Here is an 11,707-nt window from a genome sequence, read left to right on the forward strand (position 1 = left end):
TTCAGTGGGGGTTCATTTCAGTTTTGCCTAAAAGAATGTGTGTGCTTTTCTGTGGCGGTAACAGGCTGAAGTCACTGATTTATCCATTTTGCACAAGAACATGTAGGTTTTAGGTGGGGGGAAGGCTCTTAACTAAAATGAAAGAAACGCTGTGCATCTGCCTTTTTTTCAATCAAAGCTTAAGAAATTGTAATTTTGTTTTCACCCTGACAGTAAAAATGAAAATGATGGTTTTTGTACAATAGTATCGTTTTTCGAATATTGCTATACAATCCATTTGGAAACAAGTCATTGACAATGACATAGTCCCCACTTGTAATAGGAGTATTTGTCTTGATAGGGCAGGGAAATGTGGTCATTAAGAAGTATCACTGGAGTGTATATGTTCAGATCTATGGGCACAAAGGTTTATGTCATTTTTCCCAATTTATAACAAGAGGCATGTCTAAGTTATGGTTCTAAATCAGGAAAAAAGATCAGACCTCTAGCTGTATTGGCCAGCCAAGAAATACATATGTGCATAATGAATGAGGTACAAGATGTGACATCTTAAGGTCTAATATCCTATCAAAATTGGAGGGTATAGAACTTGTGGTTACTGAGTTATGCATATATATGTATAATCAAGGTCAAAGGTCATCAAGGTCACGTGACATTTTGAAAAAAAAATTGTATTGCTAATTAATCCCTATATGCCAAAATTCAGACCTCCAGCTATATTGGCTTGCCCAGAATTAGATATGTGCATAATTAATGAGGTAAAGCGTGTGTTGTCATAAGGTCTCCCATCCTACTAAATATAATGGACATAGCACTTGTGGTTACTTATTTATTGACATAAACGTATATTTTAGGTTAAAGGTTATCGAGGTCACATGACATTTTGTCAAAAAATTTCTATCCTATAGTTATCCCTATATACCAAAAATCAGACATCCAGCTCTATTGGCTTGCTCAGAATTAGATATGCACATAATTAATGAGGTACAGTATGTGGCGTCATAAGGTCTCCCAACATACCAAATACGAAGGATGTACCACTTTTGGTTTACTGAGTTATGGACAAATATGTATATTTGAGGTCAAAGGTCATTGAGGTCACGTGATATTTTGTCAAAAACAATTGTAGTGCTAAGTTATCCCTATATACCAAAAATCAGACCTCTACCTCTATTGGCTCGCTCTAAATAAGATATGTGCATAATTAATGGTACAATATGTGGCGTCATAAGGTGTCCAATCATACCACATATGAAAGGTTTGGCACTTGTGGTTACTGAGTTGTGGACAAATATGTATATTTGAGGTCAAAGGTCACCAAGGTCCAAGATATCTGCGTGAACGGATGGACTCACAGATGGACTCACGGACGGACATGTCCCAATCTTTAAGCCCCGTGGACTTTATTTGTTGGGACTAAAAACTGTGTCACTGCATCCTTTTTGCAATATGAATACGATGAGAAACTAAATTTTTATTTTTCTTGGCCTTATACATGGGAGTATATGGAGAGCTGCCTTATACATGGGAGTCTATGGAGGTGTAAACTAAAAAGTCCTCTAACATGGCCAAATGTGATGGCATTGTGAAACAAATCGACGTGCATCTGTATGAGGTAGGGTACTATTCTTTTGCAAAGTTTGAAAGAAATTGACCTGGGCATCTCTGAGATATCTGCGTGAACGGACGGACGCACAGACATGACCAAACCTATAAGTCCCCCCGGACGGTGTCCATGGGGACTAAAAATAACCACCACAGTTACTTGTGATTGGTTTGTGTGTCACAGTATGCGTGTCACACAGGAACTCTGACTGCCTACATTCACAAATAGCTGGGGCTTCCATCTGAGAAACTCACATTAGCAGAAGAAATGGTGGGAATGTGAATTTTAAGTGGAATGCACTTTGTGCAGTTTCCATATCTTGAATGAACTTGTATATTGACATACTACCAGGTATATATAAGTGTGACCGGATGTGATGTACCCATGTCTACACAATGAGACTTGAACGCACATATAAGGGCACAGGCAATCAGTGGATTTCGAGAACTGATGACTATTGTTCTCTCATGTGGTCATATAATTTATTATAATTTATTTTTAGCACTTTAAGATTTTAAGGGGAGTGTGAAAGCCATTTGTGACTGCCTCTGCTCCCATTTGCAAATCCCTTCGAATGGTGTTCGCCTCTCTCAGCATGAGGAAAACTACCGCCGGGCCTCTCAAAGCCACAAAATCCCACAACCCTACCTTTCCACTCAAAATGATTTTGACCTTTGAAGAAATCCTTGAATATGTTGATTCATTAATATTTTTCTATAAATGATGCTCTTCTATACTAGGTAGGTTTGTCATTCTGTACTTCAGACTTTAGGTAGAAGGGGAGTTCATACGTCCAGCCTTCTCCTTTCGACGTATACATTATTGAAGTTTACTTTTCAGAGAATCTTAAATGCCTTTCACTAGTATGATCTAGTGGCTTGCATGCATCTTTACTTTCTTCCTTCTTCCAATGTAAAACATTACTTGCCCAACAGAGTTCCTGATATGTTTCATTTTTTTTTGGGGGGGGGGGGGGGGGGGGAAGGAGAGAACCTCTAACAAAGTACATGCAGGATACAGGCATGAATTTCCACTGGCATTCAATTCATCAAGAAAGCTTTCTTTCTGTACATGAACGTGTCCAGAAATGTAAGGTCAATTTGTTTGATAAACCTTCAGGCCAAAGTACATTTGAGAAATGTGTAATTCTTGCCAAGATTCAGAGGAATGTAGAATTTAACATAAATTCAGTCTTTTACTTCAAATTTGGCTGCAATTCAGTTAATCTCTCTTGACATACAATAGTAAAATACAAAAAAAGACCTTGCCCGCTATGCACTGAAAGGAACACTAGTAAGAGCCAAAACCTTTATCACGCAAGTTCAATAATGGTAACAAAACTTTTATTATTCACTGTACATCAACAATGCAAACGTACAAAAAAGTTCTCAAAACAAACTTAATTACTAGCACAGTAAATAACTTTAACATAGTCTTCAAGTTTTTTGTATGGCGAGCATAATGACTTTGTCACACCTACGTAAGATTTTTTCAGTTCACTATAAATCTGTTACACGCTGAGTGTCACATAGCACAGTAAAGTTGGAAGTTGTAATACATAAATTTCCTTTCTCGTTCAAATGTCTTACACACTAGCATATGGAGCCATCATAAATTGACTGTTGAATCTTTGTTCTTTGAAGTGCAGATTGAAGTGTTCATGCTTATGATATGATGACAAGCTTACTGTCTTCAAGCTTCAGACTACTACCAGTCAAGTTTAAAAAACGCCCACAGCTGTACGTTTACAGATACTTTGTAAGCTCGTTATGTCTTAAAGTGTCGACTAAATCTCTGCTATATTCTATTATATAATTAGCAATTTGTTGTGGTAATTGAGAGTGAAAACCTTCATTACGAAAGCTTACTCAAGTTAGACATTGATTCACTTTACAAGACATGTGAGATATAAGTGACGCTGTAAAATTTCCCATTAAATTTAGGTGATCAAAACTTTTTTCATATGCTCATTCCTGTACTTTGCATACTTATTTTGTAGATTGATTGATGGTCCATACAAGATTTGCCAAAAAGCCAAAGGGTTCATCATTCACAAGATCTTAGTCAACTTCTTCCATTCTGGATGCATCTTCATCATCTCCTTCCAATGGTGGCATGTCATCTGTAGAGGCAGCAGCATCAGCATCAGCCATCGTAGCATCATCTTCATCAATACCTATTAATGAGAGGACAGAAAATTACAAGAGAAATTAATTTATAACTTCCTTCATATACGACAGACTGGTTTTCTAAATATCCTACAGGGTAAAACAATATCTGCAGGCCTGAAAATAAAAGACACTACATGCATGTTTGAAGAAGTGATATAGAAAAGAGAATGACTACATAATCCTACTGGTATCTACACAATGAAAAACGTTTTTTTAGTCACACAAGGGTATTAATGCACAGACTAATTTGAAACACAGCTATATTCAACCATTAATACAGGTTAACCTACCTAAACCAAGCTTGATCATTCTGTGAATTCTGTCGGCATGTGTCCGTGGTTCCTCCAGTGAAAATCCAGAAGCTAACAGAGCAGTTTCGAAGAGCAACATTACAAGATCTTTGACAGATTTATCATTCTTATCAGCATCAGCTTTCTGTCTCAAAGTGTCCATGATTGTATGGTCAGGGTTAATTTCTAAATGTTTCTTAGCTGCCATATAGCCCATTGTACTATTGTCCCGAAGTGCCTGAGCTTTCATGATTCTTTCCATGTTGGCTGTCCAACCAAACTGACTGGTCACGATACAACATGGTGAGACTACGAGCCTGTTCGACACGGTCACCTGAAGAACAGGATGAAAAGAAAATTTACATTAATATCATGCTAACAGGGATAATCATGCTGGTGTTTTCAGTGTAGCTTTCGAAGTTGGACTGTAGCAAACTTACATCACTTGACAGTAACAGGTAGCAAATTCACTTCTTAAAACTGCCTTCATACACTAATCTTTTTCCTTTGCCTTCTGCTGTTCAAAGTTTGGATTTTTACTGGGTATACTTCTACATTCAGAACTACCATACTACTGCAGTACAACCATATTTCACTTACTTTTTCAACCTTCTTGTCAAGGATATCCTTCATAACTTTGCAGAGGTTCTCATACTTTGCTTTGTCTTCTTCATACTTCTTCTTCTCCTCTTCGTCGTCGGGCAACTGCAGCCCTTCCTTTGTGACAGAGGTCAGTGTCTTTCCATCGTACTCCTTCAACTGCTGCACACAGTACTCATCAATTGGTTCAATCATGTACAACACTTCATAACCCCTCTTTCTGAGACGTTCAACAAAAGCAGAGTTGGCCACCTGTTCCTTGTTCTCGCCAGTGATGTAATAGATGTGCGTCTGGTTTTCCTTCATGCGGGTGACATAGTCTTTCAATGAGGTCAGCTCATCACCAGACTGAGAACTGTGGTACCTGAGGAACTCTGCAAGCTTGCTCCTGTTTTGACTGTCTTCATGGATGCCAAGCTGTAATTGAAATAAAATTTGATAAAGGTTTAGAAAGTTCTTCAATGCTCATCCACACCAACAATCAGAGGCCTTCAGAATTAAAAATAATGCAATTTTCCATAATCACCTGAACAACAAACATACAAAAGTGTGCACTGCAAAAATTGATAAAATCTTATCTGATGAAGTCTGTCTGGATTGGACAAGTTACAATTCTCTCTGCTTGTAAAATTGATGCAACTTTTTTTAAGTACTACAAACTCGCAAAAGCACTAACAGGTTGCCTGTACTCACTTTGAGATTCTTGCTGAACTGTTCATAGAATTTCTTAAAGTTGTCTTTGTCTTCACTGATGTCATTGAAGAGCTCCATGCACTTCTTGACAATGTTCTTGCGAATGACCTTCAAAATCTTGCTCTGTTGCAGCATTTCACGGGAGATGTTCAGTGGCAAATCTTCTGAATCTACAACACCCTTGATGAAGTCTGCAGAGGAGAAAAAAATGTACATTTCCATTGAAAGTTTGCTTGATTAACAGGACTAATAGAACAGACACAGTGATCATACAGTAGAGTACCACTATGTGATAAATGCTGTATTTTTATATAACAATAAGAATACAATGGTGTGTGACATCACTAATATGAGATAGATATATACTACTTACTCAAGTACTCTGGGATGAGATCTTCACAGTTATCCATGATAAACACACGTCTCACATACAGCTTGATATTGTTCTTCTTCTTCTTGTTCTCAAACAGATCAAATGGAGCACGCTTGGGTACGAACAATAACGCACGGAATTCCAACTGGCCTTCCACAGAGAAATGCTGAATGGGAAGAAGATATGTTTTTAGCTCAAAGCACAGCGAAGTCTCATTGCACTATATTGCGGCAGTGCTGCAGGGACTTAATATTAAGTACACAAAAACATTGTTTTTCCTGAAACCCCCCTCTTTGTGAGCACTTTTGTAATGTTATTTTATTGATGCATGATTGGTAACATTAACATCTGAATTGTTTGGGGCAAGCTTTGTAAAATGACACAAACGTAGATGGTTGCTCGACATGAAGATTTTCATACAGCAATGTTTATGAGAAAAATAGAACTTGAGTATTGGGAGAAAGGTCGTTCTTATATTTGGTTATTTTTACCTTGACAGCTAAGTGGTCTTCCCAGTCATTGGTGAGACTTTTGTAGAATTCACCATATTCTTCTTGGCTGATATCATCAGGGTTGCGTGTCCAGATTGGTTTAGTCTTGTTCAACTCCTCGTCTTCTGTGTACTTTTCCTTGATTTTCTTGGTTTTCTTTTTTTTCTTGTCACCATCTTCTTCCTCAGTTTCATCAAGATCTTCAATCTTTGGCTTATCTTCATCTTCGCCTTCCTTTTCCTCCTCTTTCTTTTCCTCTTCCTCCTCCTCTTCATCGTCACTGATCTCCTTGTCTCTCTCCTTCTCAACCAGCAGTCTGATTGGATAGCCGATAAACTGGCTGTGTTTCTTCACCACCTCTTTGAGTCTCTTCTCCTCAACATATTCCGTCTGATCTTCTTTCAGATGCAGAACGATCCTGGTACCTCTTCCGACGGGCTCTCCTGGAAAAGAGATACACGACAAGTGAAGTTTGATGACATTCATAACACCCATACTGCAAAGTTCAAAATTCACCATCAGGTTAAGTTGGTTAGAAGTAGTGTTACACAACATGTCCCAGTGTTCTCCCAGGCCATTTTAGCGTAGCGGTCCCGCTACGCTTTCGCCTCTCCCCGCTACGCTTTGATTCTCCCCGCTACGCTTTAAAATATTCCCGCCATCCTTTAGTTCACACGCTAGCGCTCTACGTAGCTACCAGCTGTTGCATGCATTGTCTACACATTAGCGCTCACTGCAACTTTCAACCTGGTGAAAGAGTGGAAGGTGTGAAGTATGGTATGCGTCCGATAACTTGTCCGTAAGTGTTGAGAGGAACTTTAAAACAATAGAAGAATCGGCTGGTTGTTCACAAAGTTTTCATTCTACAACGACTATTACGACCAACAAAGACCTTTAGTCGGTATACATCGAGGACAAGTATTCACAGAGTTAGGCGGTGTAGCACTAGCGGGGCTTTGATCACATTCCCATGCTTTGATTAACGAAATGGACCGCAAAAGAAACAAAAGAAGCAGTTGACTAGTGAGGTTGATTATGATTTTACAACGATAATCTTTTTTTTTGTCCGAGTACGATCACGATCGCGATCGAGTTCACATTGCATAAATTCCAATATGGCGGCGGCCATGTTGGCCGACGTTTTATAATAACGTGTTGACATTGATCCTGGCGTCGCGTGTGGTTCCACTCTGACACGTTCTCTGAAAGATTTTACACCTGATTTTCGAGTGATTCTAGTCGTACTTAGTTCATGTCTTGTGATCATCTTGGTGGTATTTTTAAAATCAAGAATCGAACGACGATGTTCAGTGGCAGTGGTAGTTACCCGGGGGGGGGGGGGGGGGGGGGGGGCTGGTTGAAATTGATCCCCGTGATGAAACATTATTCGCGGTGTTTGTCGTTCAAAAATGATATAAAACTCAATTACATTTGAATTGTGTAAAGCTTAAACTTATGAATTTTCCTCTTTGTTGGCATTTTTGACAATTTCATTAGCAATACATGTATTAATGAAACTCCAATCAGACGAACCATTTCTTGCTTTCAATCTGAACTTGCTGTTACTGTTTGAATCTTTTATTTAATTGCAATTGTAATATACTGTGATGACTTATTTAAGTGTAATAAAGAGTTTCCATGATGTTCAAATTGCATACTTGTGTGTTACCATTGCATTTTGTTGTGAGTGTACATGAATGCGTGGGTGCATGTGCAAGCTTATATCCATATGCAAATATAAATTATGATACGCAAATGATTATGCAAATTAGCCGCTACGCTTTTGCTTGATCCTGGGGAGAACACTGTGTCCCATATGATACCATTTTAACAAAATAATGAACATCTGAAGTCCCCAGAAAACAGAGATAGTGTAAGCATGATTTTCATGGACTAAAGTTCCTGTAACAGACCAAGTCAAGTGGGTGAAAATACTTTAGGGTTATGTTCAATACAGCTTTTTATGGACTCGGTAGATGGGGGAGTGATACCGTCTGGCAGAAAAAGGGATGGAATAAAAGTAAGTGAATATCTAATCATCTGGCAAATGCACAACCAACAAGTATGATGCATTCAACTAACATTGGAGGATCATAAACTGCATTAAAATGCCACTTATAACTACTTATTTTCATGAAAAGCTAGGAAAAGGGGAGGAAAACCTTACCATTGTCAGGTCGTACTGTGAATGAACCACCTGCTGAAGATTCCCAGATGTACTGTTCGTCATCATTGTGCTTAGAGTACACAGTTACTTTGTCTGCAACCAGATAAGCAGAGTAGAAACCTACACCAAACTGACCAATCATAGAGATGTCAGCACCAGCTTGGAGAGCTTCCATGAAGGCCTTGGTACCAGACTTGGCAATTGTACCCAGGTTGTTGACCATGTCTGCTTTGGTCATACCAATACCACTATCAATGAGTGTCAGGGTTCTCTCGTCCCTGTTGGGGACAATCTTGATGAACAAGTCTTTTCCAGATTCCAACCTACTTGGATCAGTCAAGCTTTCATAACGGATCTTGTCCAATGCCTGGAAACATGACATCATGCATATAATTAGCATAATATAGTCATGTTACATGTGCCATTAGCATAAACATACTCCAAATGTGTCTACACTTAAGGTTCCAAGACAAGAAATTGACCTTTTTTAATCTAGCGATTCCCTGGTGGTTAATAAGCTCAGAACCGCTGTAAAGTATATATTTTCTGAAAGCCTAGATATAGGGGAACATTTGGTAACCACAGTGTCACCATTATTTACATAATTATCACGTGACAGGTAATTTGCATAACCTTTCAAAAATCGGTTTTCCCTATGTTTTGTCTCAATACTTTAAAATATCTGACTCGAACTTGCCGAAATACAAGCTGTCAAAACGCTCTTCCAAAGTGTGTCTCAGATTTTTTATATCTTGCTTAGTTTTTGAGCACAATTTTAAAGAAATCAACTATGGTTAAATTCAGCCCTCTGGAAGTTTTTCTGGCATAAAAATTGTTTAAGAAGGTTTAAAAAAATTCTGAGACACTTTGGAAGATCCTTAAGACAGCTTGCACTCACACAAATTTCAGCCAATTATCTGAAAGCATTGAAACAAAACAGGGAAAACCAATTTTTGAAAGGTTATGCAAATTACCTGTCACTTGATAGTTATGCAAACAATCGTGACACTATAGTAAACAAAATGTTTCTCTATATCTAGGCTTTTCGAAAATATATAATTTACGGGGTTCAAGCTTATTAAAGATTACAGAATTGTTAGTTTAAAAAGTCAATTTCTTGTCTTGGAACCTTATTTAAAATTGTAGTTATTAATCGACAAAATCACTTCTCTGTAAACCTTCAATTAATGAGTGATGGCGTATTATCATAACATAATCTAATGGAAAATTGAAACATAGTAGCTAGTCAAGATCTGAAACTCACAGGCAGAGTTCTTCACCTGATGTTTCAACTTTACAGAGTACTGAAGTCTGTTCTTGCCTGAGGGAAAAAAAACTAGATGTACTACACTGGCATTTAATACTTACATCAGATGAATTGGAAATCAATTCTCTCAAGAAAATTTCCTTGTTGGAGTAGAAAGTGTTGATGATCAAACTCATCAGCTGGGCGATTTCTGCCTGAAAGGCAAAGGTCTCGGCCTCAGCCTCTTCATGTTCCATTGCTTGCTGCTGATTTTCTTCAGACATCTAAAAGGGACGAGAAAGGGCATTTCAGTAACAGGGAGACAGCTTTGAAATCTGAAAATTTGAGCGGTGACATTATCACATAATATGCAAACTTGAATGCTATGATATCACCTCATTTTTGCTAGACTTCCTTTGGTAACTGGTCGTTTCGGCACCAAGTCGTTTCGACCTCGCAATTTCCGGCCCAAAGTCGTTTCGGCACCACAACCCAAGACGTTTCGGCATCCCTGTTTCGATTTGTTTTCAAACTATGTAGTAATTGACTGACCGGTCATATTCGTAAGCGTGACCTTTGCGTTCTGACCAGTACTTTTCTGTGCATTTGTGTGACATTTGCCGTGCGTTTTGGCACCGCTTTCAAACATCTGCCGTGTCGGCGGCTATTGCATGCTAAAACTTGTGTCACAGATTTGAAAATGATATGAAGTTTTTTTCTTACGGTCTCTTACTAAGTTCTCACAAAGTGAAGCACGATGTAGCCTACATGAATGTTATTTGACACTACTTTTTAGTGCTTGGATGTGCAACATTACGCTCCAGCACTAGTTCCCTCAGATAGCCCTGAGCAGTGCCGAAACGTCTTGGGTCGCGGTGCCGAACGACTTGGGGCCTGAAATCGAGAGGCCGAAACGTCTTGGGCCGAAAACGACTTGGTGCCGAAACGTCTAGAAACCCTTCCTTTTACAGCCCCAGGTTGTAATCACCATAGATCTCGAGGCTTCCCTTGGCGGAAGCACATCAAACGTAACCTGAAGGTATTTAGAATTTATTTTAGGGTTTGCAATAAATATATATATCACATCCAACATAAAAAGGAAAAGGGTTAATCAGGAGGGGCATTGTCTTTCCCTGAAAGTAACAATGTATCAGAGGTGAGCGCAATTCCGATCACGGAATACACTCTCACGATGTGATCCTGGAATGTTCTAGAATCCCGATTTTTGAGATTTTGCACCATGAAAGGAGTTGGCGATCGGCAATCTTTTACAAAAAAACACCGAACAACGTTCACAGCCAAGCATTTTTTGAAATCATTGACCCTGTAAAATTTAAAATGAAAATGAAAGGGATGAGTGACGGTGCGCGGTAGGTGTAGCTTTTGATATTGTACATGACTTGCTTGAAAATTTAAATCTATTTCATTCATTCTGTCAACCTCGCTAATCGAGAAGTTCCCAACAACGCCAAGAATAGAAATTTGAAGTCTCTACAGACAATTTGTTCAAAAGCAAACTTAAGACTGCCTTTAGTTCCATCCTTTGATATTCTCAAGGCATGTTCAAGCACATCTAGTGTAGCGTCACCACGCGCTTTGTATTATATGGACCTCATGGCCGGTCGAGTCAGCTCAGCGAGCTACCTTAAAATTTTGTCGAATTTCTTGGAAAGTTAACCGAAAACGGCCGATGAATGATCGTCCAGTTAAACCTTTCTACACTTGCAATGATCGAAGGGCGAATGGCTTACCTTTTGAAACGGAGTTTGAGATCTAAAAGACAAGATTACTTGCTCTACGTCTTACGGATTCTCTCCTTTGAACGCTTGCCGGTCGCACAAATTACGCGGCGTGGTCACGCGTGGGGCCTTTTAAATATTTCAAGCGGCACATGGTTGGGCCTGCCGTCATCACTTCCGCCTGAAATCGTATATTAATACGCTAAACCATAAACTACCCTGGGAAACATCATCAAATGCTATTGACTGTTTTATTCATAATATTCTAGAGTCAAAACGTTTTGGAAGAATTCGATAAGACCAACCTGAAATTTGAACTAAAAGGAAAAGT

General features: G+C 38.9%; 2 protein-coding genes across 2 annotated transcripts in view; both read right to left on the reverse strand.

Annotated features, from left to right (window-relative positions):
- Positions 1 to 11,707, reverse strand: part of LOC139149487 (cytidine and dCMP deaminase domain-containing protein 1-like) — a 696,744-nt gene that overhangs the window by 118,070 nt on the left and 566,967 nt on the right. The window lies entirely within an intron of this gene.
- Positions 2,928 to 11,545, reverse strand: LOC139149457 (heat shock protein HSP 90-beta-like). Its single transcript, XM_070721229.1, has 9 exons — positions 11,389 to 11,545; positions 9,760 to 9,921; positions 8,392 to 8,758; positions 6,225 to 6,667; positions 5,734 to 5,899; positions 5,361 to 5,551; positions 4,668 to 5,084; positions 4,068 to 4,401; positions 2,928 to 3,782 (listed from the first exon to the last, which is right to left on the reverse strand). Exons 2-9 carry the CDS (start codon positions 9,919 to 9,921, stop codon positions 3,667 to 3,669), a joined length of 2,196 nt encoding a protein of 731 aa, XP_070577330.1. The 5' UTR covers positions 11,389 to 11,545; the 3' UTR covers positions 2,928 to 3,666.

This window comes from Ptychodera flava, chromosome 14 (assembly GCF_041260155.1).
Source record: "Ptychodera flava strain L36383 chromosome 14, AS_Pfla_20210202, whole genome shotgun sequence".
Classification (NCBI taxonomy): domain Eukaryota; kingdom Metazoa; phylum Hemichordata; class Enteropneusta; family Ptychoderidae; genus Ptychodera; species Ptychodera flava.

Bases quoted from the DNA above. Each gene is read 5' to 3' on its own strand.
- LOC139149457 (XM_070721229.1), bottom strand. From the start codon at position 9,921: ATGTCTGAAGAAAATCAGCAGCAAGCAATGGAACATGAAGAGGCTGAG. The intron at 5,552-5,733 runs GTAAGTAGTATA...TCTCCTCTGCAG, and splicing joins TCTCATCCCAGAGTACTTGA to ACTTCATCAAGGGTGTTGTA. The intron at 4,402-4,667 runs GTAAGTGAAATA...CCTGTTCTTCAG, and splicing joins TTGACAAGAAGGTTGAAAAA to GTGACCGTGTCGAACAGGCT.